This window comes from Lonchura striata, chromosome 1, assembly GCF_050655825.1.
Source record: "Lonchura striata isolate lonStrDom1 chromosome 1, ASM5065582v1, whole genome shotgun sequence".
NCBI classification, from domain to species: domain Eukaryota; kingdom Metazoa; phylum Chordata; class Aves; order Passeriformes; family Estrildidae; genus Lonchura; species Lonchura striata.
Genome location: NC_140703.1, coordinates 60938866 through 60953903, shown reverse-complemented (window position 1 = coordinate 60953903; position 15038 = coordinate 60938866). Strand labels below are relative to the sequence as shown.

The 15038-nt window shown below is 42.4% G+C and overlaps 1 protein-coding gene across 4 annotated transcripts; it reads right to left on the bottom strand.

Annotated features, from left to right (window-relative positions):
* Positions 1 to 483: 483 nt before the first annotated feature.
* On the bottom strand, positions 484 to 14118 carry RGCC (regulator of cell cycle). 4 transcript variants are annotated; one of them, XM_077781382.2, is made up of 5 exons: positions 13967 to 14118; positions 13582 to 13758; positions 4221 to 4328; positions 2727 to 2789; positions 484 to 1074 (listed from the first exon to the last, which is right to left on the bottom strand). In XM_077781382.2, exons 1-5 carry the CDS (start codon positions 14001 to 14003, stop codon positions 1067 to 1069), a joined length of 393 nt encoding a protein of 130 aa, XP_077637508.1. In that variant the 5' UTR covers positions 14004 to 14118; the 3' UTR covers positions 484 to 1066. The 4 variants fall into 4 exon arrangements, with proteins under 4 accessions (XP_077637508.1, XP_077637507.1, XP_085412679.1 ...); XM_077781381.2 differs by having other exon boundaries at positions 2727 to 2792; positions 13967 to 14117; XM_085556553.1 differs by having other exon boundaries at positions 13582 to 13761; positions 13967 to 14085.
* Positions 14119 to 15038: the final 920 nt, after the last annotated feature.

Genomic DNA, 15038 nt, shown 5'->3' with positions numbered 1-15038 from the left:
AGACAGCTGTGGTAAAAATCAGGCAGGAGCTCAAACCAGCCCAGCCCCAGCTCACTTGGCATGAACAGCCTGGAGAGCACACCCAGACAGCAGAGCCAGCTGTAATGCCTGCAGCAGCTGGAGGAGAGCTCACATAATGACATTCCCTGTGCCTAATGCATATGGAAAGAATCAGGTTCCTTGTAAAAAGCACAGGTTCACCTTCCCTCTTTCGGCACCACACTGATGGCCAGGAAGTCTTTTCAGAGTGGCTGATTGTTCCAGACACAAGGGCCTGGTGTTAGAAACATCCAGACACAAGTATTGTCTCTCCATACCTTTAATCTGATGGGCCTAAATGTCTGACCTTCCAAAGAGTGAGAGCTTCATGTCAAATGGTCTGAGAGTTTAAAACCAACTTTTGTATAGGGTTTAAAATAGGTGTTACTGTTCAAATGACTAGTAAGTCAGTGTAATTTCATTTATAGTAACACAAATCAGAAGTAATAGTTTGACCAAATTTATTATTTTTCTGACTGTATTAATTTTACAAAGTTCTTATTTAAGCAACCACATTTAACTAGCATAACAAATTTTGCCTAACAAGGCAAAAACATACCATTATCAAGATATTTTAAAGCATGTTTTTTTCAATAACAGTTTAATTGGAACTTATATTTCAAAGTTTGCATGTTCATAGGAAGCTTACAGACATCTGGATTCCAGTTCAGGATTTATTTGCATACAAAAATATATTATAATGGAGAAAAGCATTAAAGTTTTCACCTATATAAAATTACAAATATATTTGCATAAAAGCAACTTTAAATTAAAATTCAAGCTATATTTTAAAGCAAAATACAGCTCTAACATTTAAGTTATTCCATCTGCTGCAAAGTAAAAAAACCGAAAGCCCAAACCCCAAAACCAATGTTGCCAGTTAAATACTTGTAGGAATTTACAAAGGTTATGTTCAGAGGGTATCTTGGGGAGCGAAGTTATCAGACAAGGACAGCAGTTCTCACTGATTGATGCAATTTATCCTTCAGAGGACATTCACATGCAAGCACAATGCTGAAAATTCATTTCACATACCTGAAAATACAGAACAAGAAAGATCACTAAGCTCTCTATTAAATAAGATTGCATGTTGTTGACATATCAGACACTTGCCTAAGCCCAGCTTGCTAGACTACCTGACAAGCCAAATTATGTCTTTTTATAAATTAACCTGAAAGCTGAAATGCTGGTGTGCAAAAAAGACAAGGCAAGTACTGTTCTAACAAGTGCATTAGGCCTGAAACAGTACCTGAACAAAGTTCTGTGTAACCTCAAGCATATACACATACAACTCCTCAAAAATATGATGATAAATACCAGATGGAAGTTGGACTTCTTCCTCACTGTACAGTGATACTGTACAAATGAACCTCTGCCAAGATCACTGGAGATTTTTCTACTTGAGATTAAAAAACAAAAAAAAAAAACACACCAAAAAAAAGAGAGCACAAAACCACTAGAGGAGGTGGCTGTTCCTGCCTTCACCTTTGATGTACTTGACAAGCGAAAAATAAAATCTGCATATTATAGGCAGCCCCTTTAGAGCTGCAACATGGCTGTGCAAGATATAGCAGTGCAAATATTTGCCAGTTTGGGCTTTCATTGTCCTACAGAAACCTTCAAAAACTTGGATTTTTTCAGAAGAGTGGTCAATTAAATTTCAGTGGTAAAGACGGAGTTAGCTCAAGCTCACTTCCATGACAGAAGACAGGAAACTAAAAAATGTATTTTAAGCATGAGAAGTGAAACCAGGAATAAGATACAAATAAGACAGCAGGGAAGCAGGAAGCTCATAAGGGCAGCTGTCTTGAATTGAGTCCCTATCTTCAAGAAATACAGAGAAGGGAAAACACCTAATGAGTACACAAAACTCTCGGTTCATAGTTTGAGAGGGCTTTGTTTATGCTGTTATTAAGGTCTAGTCCTACAGCTTGTCAGTTTGGGCTCTATAGCCTAGTTCCACATAAAAAAAACTCCAACCTGAAACACAAAAGAAATGTTATTATGTCCACAACAGAAGAGGAAGAAGCAAAAGGAACAGGCAGAGTACATGGTTGGCAATAGGTGGCCAGTTTTTTTGTTGTTTTTCTTTAAAAATCATAATGAAGAATTCATTACTGTAGCTGAAAGATACAATTTCTAGACAGTGCCACAAACAGTGATCCAAGTTCAATTCCTGGTAAAAACAAGCACAGACAGGATTTTGACATTAAGTCAATAGATACAGATATCTGCTCCTTCATTCTTTCATAAAGCAAAGTCTAGAACAAAAAGGTTGTATCCTCACCAGAGGATACTCCTCCAGTTACTTAGCTTTATAATGAAGAAATAGAACACCAGTTTTTAAACTGAGTTTTGAGTATTTAAGAAACTGATGTTTATTTATTCATCCACTGTCAAGGAGGGGTGAATTGCAGCTGACTCAGAGATGGGACCAGGGGTTCATTGAGTTCAGCCTTTGTTACACAGGATAAACTCCATGCCTTGAACATTCAGGCAAAGTCTGAATTTAGTCTGTTTTACCTTTTTATCTAGCTAATGATCCACAGGACTAGCAAACTAAAAGGAAGCCACATTATATAAACTATTCCTATTTTTCCCTTCCTTCTCTCCCTATACATTGGCTTTCAACAGTCTTTGAAACAAGTTCTAAGTGAGATGCAAGCAACTAATAAAAATCCACTTACTTGCTAGTGTTCTGTCAAGATCAGCAATGAAGTCCTCCAGCTCTTTTGTGTCTCCAAGCTTTGCTGCTAAACAAGAGTAAATACTGATTAGATAGGACATGTTTCTCTGGCTAGAAGAAACACATGAACCTCCAGATAATTTTCAGGGGTAGCAAATATGCTATGTATTATTGTCAGCAAAGTTCAACAGAGTTGCTGCAATATCCAAGAGCACTTTGAGAACATGGGAGACTGAATTGAAATTCTAGCTTTCATAGTTTTCTACTTGACAGAAGCAACACAAAGCAATACTTTATGTAGTCTCCTTTAAAAAATGGGGTTGCAGTGAAGAATAAAAGATACATATCAACTAATCCATGTCTTTGCTACTGTGGCCATGTTTCCTCTCTTCAGATGCTGCATGCAAGGCCCTAATCAATCCCTATGAGCTCCCAGCCCTACTCAAATTCAGCCCTTTAAAATCATATCAGTATCACAACTTTGCTGTTCTGCCAGATCCTTTCATCTTGGTTCATACACTATAAATGTGTAACTAAACAGCCATTAGATTTCCCACTCCTGGCAACACCACTGGTTCCATTCAATCTAGTTTTACTGCAAGTTGCTTCCTTATCTCATGCTGGTGGTCTTTTCCAAGACAGTTCCAACTCTTTCTGTCTTCTCATCAGGAAGAGCATATTGTCCTTTAGTGTAATTCTCCACCAAATATTTCCTGTCAGTTTAGCTGAGCTCTTGATTCAGTTCTTCACAGAAACTGTTACCCATTACTTCCCCTTAATATCCCACCAATTGAAAATAAAGCATTCAACTTGTTTTTTTGTGACTGGCCACTGTGGAAAACGCGAAAGCATGAAAGGCTATTGAACATGCACCACATAGTATAAATGTATGAATGTTCACTTATTGATATGTCTGCTCCAGAGTTAATCCAAATTCACCTGAATGAAACATTGTTCTGGGAAGTCAGATCAGCTGCAAGACAGAACCCTCTTTGAAAGAGCATAGCTTCAAAGAAGGGAGAAATTGCTCATATGTGTCTTGTATAAACACTGTGTAAGGTCTGCATGGATCTGAGCAATTGTATTAAATTAAATGGCAGCATATGGCTTCAGAGGAGACCCTCTACTCCTGCATCCATGCTAAGCATTTTTATAGAGAAATGGCACACTTAAGACACTTAGTTGCTTCAGTGTTTAGCAGAAGTTAGCTCAGTGTTTCAAAACCAAAAGACTTGCCAGGCCACCTGCAAAGTGCAGATATAGAATGGTATTGCCATTTATAATCAAGACAGCAATACTTGGATTTGTAGGGTTATCAACAGTAATCCTTAGTTTTGTTGTCATTTAAAAAGAAAAACAAACCCAAAACCCCAAACAACAAAAAAACACCAAGAAAAAAACCAAAAAAGTCCATCCAAGCATGTGAATTCTGGCTCCCAGCAAGAAGCTCATATAATTGAGGATTAGGAAGAAATGCCAGCTAAAATTAAGATACCTTTACAAGGAGTTACTGAAGGGGATGGCAAGCTTGGAGTAGATGCACTTGAAGAGTTGAGCTTTTCATCACTGAGACTGAAACTATTTCTGTAGAGGGAATCTGCACCTGTAAAAAAGCAACATTATAAAGTAAATTTGACACCTTCTGAAGTCTGCAATATAATATAAATCCAAAATGCAGCCTTTCCCATACAGACTTCAAAGTATGTAGAACTCAAATTTAAAGTCTTCAAAACCAGAGAAGTGAATAAATAAAACCTTTATTGTGTGAAGGCTGCTGCTCCCACTCCTACTGTTAAAAAGAAAGCAGGAATAGGCTCAGTCCTCACCCCCAACAAGGAAAGCTTTCCCTGAAGTCAGCACTGTTTGAAAAATTAGACAGAAATTACAATTATCCCACATCAGCAAAATTAGATCTGGTAGGACCTGCCTAATTCACAATATTCTGGGAAATTGTTAACTAAATTTTTCAAAAGTTACCAAAAAACTGACTAGAGAGCTCCAGGACAAGGACAACCCTTTAGAATAACAAGTATATTTAGTGCTGTGCTTTATTCCCAAAGCAAGTGTACCCCTTTCTCCATACATTACTCTGCTGCTTTAAGCATGACATTTTAAATTATTTTATTCTGCGATTCTCTGGAGTTCATGAAGCAGTACACTGATACACAAGATATCCTGCAATCTTATTTTAGGTGATCTTTCAAAGAAGGTCTTATATGTCCTGGAAAAGAACAGAAAAGGCCCCTGTACCATTTTGATGTTCTTGTATTTTAGAGAAGGCCTTAAGCTTGAAAAGCATCAAAAAGTATCTGTAAGTACAGGGACACCTCAAGTATTAGTCCTACCTCCACTGGAAGGAGGCACTGTCATCCTGCTAGAGACTCTAAAACTGCTGACCCCGCAGCTTCGAGACAGTGACCTGAACACTGTAGTTCTACAAAAAGACACCTTTGTGATACAAACGTGTCCATGGACTCCGTTTACTTGGCACATTGCCTAGGACAGCAGTGTGTGTGTCTTAAAACATGGGGTGGCGACTGGCAGTGCTTGCAGGGAGGCCAGCGGTTCTGCTCCCTGCAGCACGCACAGCACTCGTCCCTGGAGCCACAGCCTGGAGGTGCTGCACTGCAGCACCAAGCCCAGTGCAGAGAGAATTGCCACACTTCCTTGGAAGCCTGCTCCGTTTGCTGTGCCAGGAGAGGACTGCTTTAGCTAAATTAAGGGTGTCTAAATGAATTGGCAAAAGGGGGCAGGACCACAGCTAGCCTTGCCAAGATCTGCACATCTCCACCTCCACTGAGTGTCTGGATGTCTCCCAACAGCAGGCTCTGAGAACATCCTCTTGCAGACCAGTGCCTCAAGTTCAGCTGCCTTTGGGAAGAAGAGTGTGTGTCCCCACCCACCTCCTCTAGCCTGCTGTCCTCTCCAGCACAAAAGCACCTTCCACAGGAGCATAAGGCATAGTGACAAGGCAGACCAGACAACTGCACCTACAAAGCCTCTCAAATCTTTCCTCAATCATAAAAGCTGATTTGTTTGTTCTGTGCTGGCTTCCAAGCTCACCTCTGTTACAACACACACTGAAAAGGCTTGCGGGAAAAGCTTCAGCCTTTCCTCTTTCTCATGCATTTTGGCACACCACTGGGCTGTATTTTCAGCTCCCTTTGCCATCATCTTGGCTCCTGTTCTGGCAAAACACACGACCAACAGCACCACACAAATGTGAGCGATGATGTGACTGACATCCATCACCTGGGGCTATTTCACCTGGTCAGCCACCACTTGCTATTTCTTGTTTACAGACATGGGTATAGAGTTTGATGGCTTCTTCAAAGAACCCTCTAATTGGAATTTCTTTATCTCCACTCTTAAGAAGTGCTGTTCTTTCCAAACTTCAGCAGATCAAAACCAAGCTACTTGAATCATCAAATATAAGAAGGACTTCATGAATACAATGCAGAAATTAAATCATTTTAGATAGAAAAATGGGGAAAAATATAAGCCATTTTAAAAGCAGCTCCTAAAAACAGAAAAAAAAACCCAAAAACCTAAGGTAATGCTCTGCAATGATGTGTGTCACCAGTGCTACACTACATACACCACAGGAACCCTGTACATTAGTTGATACTTTCTCTCCATTAAAGGTATGGCAAATTTCCTCTGAAATCAGTTTACAGAACAATTGCCTACTAAGGCTACATTTTTTCCACCAAGATGCAAACCCCAGTGACTAAGAAGCACAGAATGGAAAATTCTAGCTATTCAGGGCAAACCCCTACCATCATAAAAAAACCAAGTAACTTGTAATAGCTGACACAAACAGTGCTGCAGCCAAGACTGTAATTCACTGAAACACTGACAGAACAGGCCAAAGATAAAACACTTTTCAGGCTATTTATTTGAATAGGGAAGAACAAAAATTTCCAAATCAATTAATATTTTAAAGATTTTACAGCTCATTTAATTAATAAAAAATACAGAGAACTATGGTTATAAATCTGAGTATACTTCTAATTGAACTCTCTGATACATCCAGACACCAAATGTAGCAGGGCTGGGTTGACATCAGAAAATGTAATTTCATACTGGCTTCCACAAACACGATGCTGGGAAATATTTACAATTGGACAAAGATAAAATATGACAAAACTGTTACTTTAAATCTCTGAATGTTTTTCTTCCAGTTTCAAAAGGTGAAATATTTTAACATAACAATGTTATCTTCTGATGGGTTGCAATAGTTTCAGGAAAATATAAACATTTATCTTTCTCAAAGCAAAATATACTTTAGCTACTGACTGCGGCTTATTCATGCCACCAAGTATCATAAATTCTAGTGATGTAAGAAGGAATGAATGCATTGACTCCACCAGCAAGGTCACTATACCTGCTGAAAACAATGTACTGTTAAAAAATACTTATGACATGCAGCACAGAAAAATACCCTCTTTGGCAAAGTGTGGCTGTAGTGCAGAAAGCTCTGGGGAAAGAACATTTCAGTCTTTGCTCTCTACCAGCTGTCCAAGCCAAGATTTGCTCATTCACCTCCAATAATGGCCCTTGGAAGAGTTCCACTGTCAGACAAATACAACATCCTCTGCAACCCAATAACCAGGGGCTGATGCCAGGGATCTCACTGCTGCTGTCCTTCCTCATCCAGCTCCTTCTCTCCCACAAGTTTCTAATTCATGATCTATTTTTCACTTTGTACATTGATTCTAGACCCAGTGCTTGTATGCAGACTATGCCACTTCAACTGTTTCAAAAATAACAGTCTCTCCAAAAGTAAAAAAACAAGCCTTAAAATCTGAGAGTTTTGTCAGTGAGTTGATTGGCATCAGTCAAGCTACACTGCAAAATTAGGGGGTAGGAATAAACATGGGTGTATTTTACTTTGGCAAAGTAATCTATAGTTAGTATAACTTTATTGTTCCAGTATATGGTTAAACCACAAAATAAACCATGGCAACACCATGTAAATATAGAAATGTCCCCATGAAATGAGCAATTGAAAGGCTCTCAGCACTAATGGACTGAAGGAGGAAAGCCTCAAACTTTTCATTTCAAAACAGACAATGGAAAAAATCAGCTGTGTCACTTCTTTAGTACCACGCTCTTTCTAGAGCCATGGCTCAAGATACAGTTTTGAAGAGCACTGGTGTTGGTAACATTTTTACTGCAGTTTTTGGTGGGGAAAGTTTGAGGGGAAAAAGTTAAAGCACGTTCATAAAGCTTTCAGAGAAAAGCTTCACAAGTCCACTCAAGTGCCTACAAGTAATTCATTATAAAACAGTAACTCAGCACTTAATGAGCAGACCACACAAATAATTCCTAACAGAACATAATCTACTTGCTAAAAAAAAATCAGAAAAAAAATTCTGGAAATGGTAATGTCACCAGAAGTGAGAAACAAAAAGCCCGTTTCAAAATGCATAAGTTTCAGCCCCCCAAGGACAGTGTTTATTTTTATCATCATCACAGTTACACTTGGCTGCATTGTTTATTTTTGTGGGGATTTTGCTTAGCTAACAAACATCTGTTTCAATACTGACCAAAAAATGACACCTTTTCTCTATTGACACACCTAAGCATCACTACTTAAAGTATTTCAAATCACATAGCTACACAAAAGTGATCTAGGAAGCCTGAAACCCAGATGCACAAGCATGTTTTCTCATTATATACAAAGCTACCTTCCCACTCCCCACCATGTTTACCAGCTATGAGGCAGTTTCCAACTCCAGCCTTCCCTTTACTAATCTTCCTTTCTAATGAGTAAGAGCAATGGGTATGCTGAAGTGACAAGAACAGGAAATCTTATGAAAATTTCATTTCTCAGCACACTGAAACACCTGTAGAGAAGGCTACACACCTGAAACTTCCAATTTTTCTTCCCCTTGAACATCAGTAATGTAATAAAAATTTTTCTCACATCATTTTAAAAAAGGGACTTTCTCCAGAAGAGAAAGTCTTCACTTTTTTCATTATAAGCATTTTATTGTCCTCTTGTTTGAGACAAGCCATAGGAAGTTCACAGGCACAATCCACCTCCTTTTCATGTTACAAGACTGACATTTGTGGCAGAGAACAAAGGCTCATCTGCTTCACATCCTGTCTCTCACACCAGCTCACAGCAGATGCCTGCAGAGGAGCTTCAGGGTGCTGCAGCCACACACTGATAGTTGCAGGATGAGCTCTACCAAGTTCTCCCAATGCACATACCAGTCTCTTTCCTGAGACAGCAGTGGCATCAGCCCAAGCAGTCCTCAATGGCCCCTGCTGGGATTTTATCAAGTATTTTTTAGTATGTGAACTTCTAATATCAATAATACCTTAATATTTAACTGCTTGTGAAGGAAATAATGCCTCATTTTTTTGAAACATGCTAATTTAATTTGACTTCCTCATACTGGTGACATAGCAGTCACTTTCCTAATGTCACTTAGGATTCCCTGGAAGACTGTCTTGTCCCCACCCAAAACATCTCTTTTTTGCCTGACAGTCCCAGGATATTTAAGCATTTGGAAAATATTTTACATCTTCAATCATTTTTGTTGCCATTTTCTTAGCCTTCTTTATGGTCACATATTACCTGACTGATAATGTAAACAGTTTTTTTGGGGCGAGTGCTGCAGTACTATCAGTGGCTGATGCTTCATCTCTGGATGGCCCAGGCATCAGCATGAGCATGTGGAGCCACACCTATGTAAACACAAGTGCTGCCACTACACCAAGCACTTTGTTAAAAGACCCTGCTCAACCCCCCTGCACCTACTTGATTTTAACATTAATAAAATTAAGAGTTCTAGATGCACTCAGGATTTCTTGTGTTTAAAAGCCACGAGGCACTGCTCAGAAACCATTTACTTACCCCTAAAAAACAACTCCAAAGAAACACTGCTGGCTGTATGAGAACAATAGTTTAATTGATTAATTTATTTTGCAATGCTTTTAACAGAGAGGCAGGAAGCTGAACCTGCCTCAAGAAAACATGGAGCTACAAGTGTCAAACATTTCTGAGAGAATGACAACAGATTCTAATGTAGTTTTTCAGTGTTAGAAACACTAAAGCACTTCCCTTCTCAACCTCTCATAAAGTCTAACTTCCCATTCATTATCCTTAGTCTAAACTTGGAAGGCTGTGCTGACACTGCCATAAACTGTACTGGCACTATGCACTGACTGGGTATGCATTTCACACGGGCCAGCCCGCACTCTTCTTTGCAAGCTTATTCTGACACAAGAAGACAATGCTATCTGTAAGTTCATTAATACAGCTGCAGCTACACAAGTGGCTTCTGCCAGCACAGCACTCTCTAGCACAAATCTTCCTTTATCACAGCCAAGATATGCTGTGAATAGCAAAGAGTTATAAAGTATTCCTTAGAAGCTCAATTAATAACCTAAAGAACGAAGCTGCTGGGCTCCAATTCGTTTGAATACGTCAACTTGAAACATAACTGGTACTCACTCACAGTCCAGAAGCTCTGGAATGCTGGAGTAACTCAGCAGTTGCATCACGATTTCCAGCACTGACCCACTCAGCTGTGGTGGTGAATGTAATACTCATGGGCCAGGATCATCACACATCTGCACTCAGAGCCTCCCTGTTCAGCAAGGTCTAGAGTCCATTGTGCTGCGTACAAGGCTTAGCCACAGCCAAGCCAGGCCTTGTCCAAAGATCATTTAGTCAAATGACAGGACAAGATGCGGGAGAACAAAGTACTATTGCATCCATTTTTATACAGAACCTTCAAAATCTTACTTTTTCTCAGGAGCCAGAAATAGGTAATATAAGAATTTAAAGTAGTATTTTTGGAGCTAGCTTCCTTGGGAGATTTTAAGGATAACAGAATATTTTCAGGATTAACTGCATTGACAGAGATATTCTGTAAACTTTTCTATTAAATTAAATGGGCTCATGCCCATGGCAGATCCCCCAGGAGAAGAAAGGCTTCCCTTACCCTACTAAACAATATTGTTCAAGTACGACCACTTGACATCTGCTAGTAGCTTCTCATGAAACAGAATTTAAGGCTGATTCAGGGGCACTGCAACAAACAGTTGGAACAGTTTAAAATGTTTCCTTCCCTTACAGTTCCATCTCTGAGTGGAAAGATATCACTGCAGGAGTGGCCAAAAGATACATATAATCAGCCGCACCAAATCAGTTAGGAGGATTAGATCAAACAACAAACAACAGATAGCACTAAAACATGATAGTCTGAACTGTTCTATACACACATGGTAAAGTGTACTTGAAATAGTCTTGGCACAGGATAACAAGATTTTACAGAGGTGTAAAGAATCTTCATTAACAAGATGATCATTCAAAGTACCTGCACACAATATGGTTTTTAAAGATTCATGTTATCAGAACTTATTCTTTCAGCCCAGTTACCCCTTGATTCTGCAGTGGCATTTTAACCTAACCCTTATCACAGTAAGAACAGTAAGGTCATGAATTCAGCACTATACTGACTAACACCAAATTCCAGAAATCAAAGGGAAAATAAACTAAATAAATACTTGAGTTTGAACTGAAAGAACCTGGGTAAGTAGGCAACTCCCTGAATTTATTCTTAAAATAGATGTAGGGAGTGTAGCTGGATTACATCAGACACTAGAGCCTGTTTTATAAAAAGAGCTCTTCATAAATCCACAATTACTCTCCAGTCCTACCATAACTTCAAAATAAAAAAATTACTGCATTGACTGACTCCTTTAGGAAGAAGTGTTTTACCAGGCTATTCCAGAGCCATGAGCAGAGCTGGCTGGTTTTGTTCCTTTTCCCTTAAGCATACCCTCATAAACTCTGGTGCACCCTCCTGTCCCTCACAAGCTGGTGCCCAGAAGGCAGTGACTTTGACTTCTCCAGAGCCATCTTTCACATGATACATCACCTAGGGAGCAACTCAGGCATGGAACAGGGTTTGAAAACTTGACAAGTTCCTCATACAACATCTTTGAGGACTTCATATAGAGCCATCAAACCCTGTCTATCCTACTACTCCCACTACTGTCTTCAGCCTAAATCCATGTGAATTTGCCATATATATTTTTATTTTCTAGATCTTCCTGAAGATCTGATCTGCCCATTTACATGAGCATGCTGTTTTCTCACCAGGCCTTCTGCCCTGCCAGAGAGCACTGCCATCTTCCTCCAAAGATCCTTTTTGTCAATTCAAATGGAGCAATTTTAGCAGTTTTCAATATTTAATTTTTTTGAACCACAGCAGATAGATATCTGTAGTTACTTAGCATTCTCCATACAAGAAGAATAAGTTCTAGATACTGGGTTGGGATTTTTATAATTTTCTCAACAGTAGATTATTTCACTCTGTCATTACAAGTGTCTCAATTGTGAAACACAATAAGTGTATGTGAGAGGTTAACATATCACAATTATGAAGGCTGCACAAGTAACACTAGTAACACTAGGGCTGCCAGTTTGACTTGGTAAAGGCAGATTTCACCATATACACTCCCTCAGCTAGACAAAAGAACACTGTTCAGTCTAAATTTGGCACAGAGTTCAAAATCCTCTTTGGAGGTAGAGATTTTTAGAAAGAGTTCTACACTCACTACATTATGAAACAGAAAAATAGCATCTTGATCCATGTACTTCCACAGAAAAAAACCCAAAGGCAGTGCTAGGCAAGGTATTCAAGTTCAGGGCAGGTAAAACAATACCTGACAACAAAATGAATTACATCCCTGATGATGAAATAAAGGGCTCTGATAATCTGTAGTGTCTATGCTCTCATAGCTCAAGTACTAGGGAGATAGCATTAGTATTTAAGCACTAAATCAACAGAATGGCACCTCGAGTCCCTGAACTGATAAAGAGGCAGAGCAGAAATTAGAGGAGCAGTCTTATTATAAATAGCTGCAAAGCATGTATATTTCATCAAACTTCCCATATAGTTAGGAACTTAACAAAAAACCAAACAACAACAACAACAAAAAAAAAACCTACAAAAAAATCCCAAAACAAAATGCAAACAGAAACCCCCAAACAAACGAACAAAAAAACCAAACACAAAACTCAAACCAACAAAACTGGTTATATTTTGCATTTAGCAAGACTTACTTCTAAGAAAGTAACCTACTGCTCTCAAATGAAACAGCAGTTTCCCGCTTCACTATCTGGAAGAGGAAAGATGTTTTCTCTCCCTGATTGGTAAAGCCAGTAAGAGGGGTTGAACTTTTTTCCAAGGTTAACTAGAAAAAATTTAGTTCCAATTCTACATTTTCCTGCTCCAAGTAGCTTTCTACCCTCCCTGTTCCATGTTCTGCACACATCATTCACGTACATCTAGTGTACTTGGGCACAAGGTAGCTTAAAATCAGCACCTCTGAAACAGTGACAACACTGCCGTCCATGCAGATGGACGGATGGATGGATGGGTGGATGACCATTCATACAACGGGGGAACCTGGCTGAGTTTCATGCACATTTTGGCTCGCTCGCTCTGTCCAGATGATTCTGGTCACCGAAACACAGCAGACAGTCCCTGTGAAGACGGTCCCCCTAAGAGACATCTTTCTCTGCAGATGCCGGGACGTCCCGCAGCCCGACCTTCTCCCAGCGACAGCTCTTTAGGCTCCGCTCGTGACTCTCCCCTCGTTCAACACCAGCGAGTAAAACCAGCGGGGCCAGCCCATGCGTCCTGCACTTCCAACCCAGAAGGCGAAAGAGAAGGCACGGGTGTTACGGAAACAGACGGGTTCCCGTCCCGGATCCTTGCCTCGCTCAAAGAGGGCGATGTGCTGGTTTAGCACCCGCTCTGGAGCGTCGCTCCCGGCCGCCCCCCGCCCCCGGGACCGGCACGGCCGGACCGACGGACACTCACTCTCGGAGTCGCTGAGGCCGCTGCCGTCGCTGGCGCTGGCGCTGCTCCGCCGCTTCATGCGCTCCAGGTGCTCGCCGTAGAAGAAGCGGCGCCGGCCGGCGGGGCAGGAGAACTCGGCCAGGACCGCGTCGAACTCGCCCAGCGCCTCCGCCAGGCCCCCGCCGTCCTCCCCCGGCGCTGCTGGGCGGTGGCAGCGGCGTCAGGACCGGACCGGACCCGCCCGACCCGACCCTGAGCCCGCCCGCCCCCCGCGCCCCCATCCCGGCGGAGGGAAAGGGAGGGAAGAGAAGGGAGAGAAGGAAGGGGTCTCGCCCGAAGGGGTCTCGCCCGAAGGGGTCTCGCACGAAGGGGTCTCGCACGAAGGGGTCCCGCCCGCCGCTCCCACCTTGCCCCGCCGGGCGCTGGGCTGCAGGAGACTTCATGGCGGCGGGCGGAGATGCCCCAGCGCCGCCGCCGCCTCCCGCCGCCTCCCGCCGCCAGTGCAGGCGGCCGGCCCCGCCGCTGTCCCTCTTATAGCGCGGCGGGGCCGGGCCGGGCCGGGGCGGGGCGGCGGCCCCGGGCGGTGCAGGTGCGCCCGGCCGGCTGTCCCAGCGGCCGCAGCCCGGCCAACAACGCCACCGACAGCGGGAAGCGCCGCCCGGCGCCGCCGGGAGCGCGGCTCCTTCGGGGGAATCGCGCTGCGCTAAGCCCGGCACCGGCTGTGCGCCCGGCTGCTGCGGAGGGAGCGGACAGCGGGAGATGTATCCTGTTGTCAGAGCCCGCTGTAAGGAGGGACTGTCACGGGAACGCAGGACTGGGCCAGCCTTACCCAGCCCCATGACTGCCAGCAGGACAGGGCACACAGCACGACGAGGAGGCAGCGGCTCGCTTGCAGTGAGCCCGTGGCTTTGCATGCAACAGCAATGCTGCAATGCTGCTCGGCCACCCGCGGGATCCCCTTCCTTCCCGGTCCCCGTGGGATTAGGCTGGCATCTGCCTGTGGTTATTGCCCTGCTCCGTACATCGGTGAGCTGTGGGCACGGCCGTGGAGGCAGCTGGGCCAGTTAATCCCAGAGGATGACCCGAGGAGAAGAGCATGTGGCAGGGGACACGCAGGGAATGCTCAGGCAAAGGGAGTCGCGGCCCCAGGTGCGTCAGCCAGGGTGTTCTCCAGTGAAGTGCTTCACTTGTTCTTAGCAGGAAGATTCTGGCACTTGTCCTGAAGTCAGGTAAACCTGATGTTTATACATGCCATAGCTACGGAGTGTTGCTCTTGTCTGTCTCTTGCTCGTTTCAAATGTAAGCTGTCTGAGCAGCTAAAATACCAGTTGTCTTAAATATTCATTGGGGAAGACTCTGTCATGTTTACTTATGGCCAGAAATATGAAAACAGACATCAGGTGCTATTCTGTGAGAATGTGTCAGGAGTTATGATTATGTTTGTGTGCTGATGAAAATATTTAGAATTAGTAGAGTCA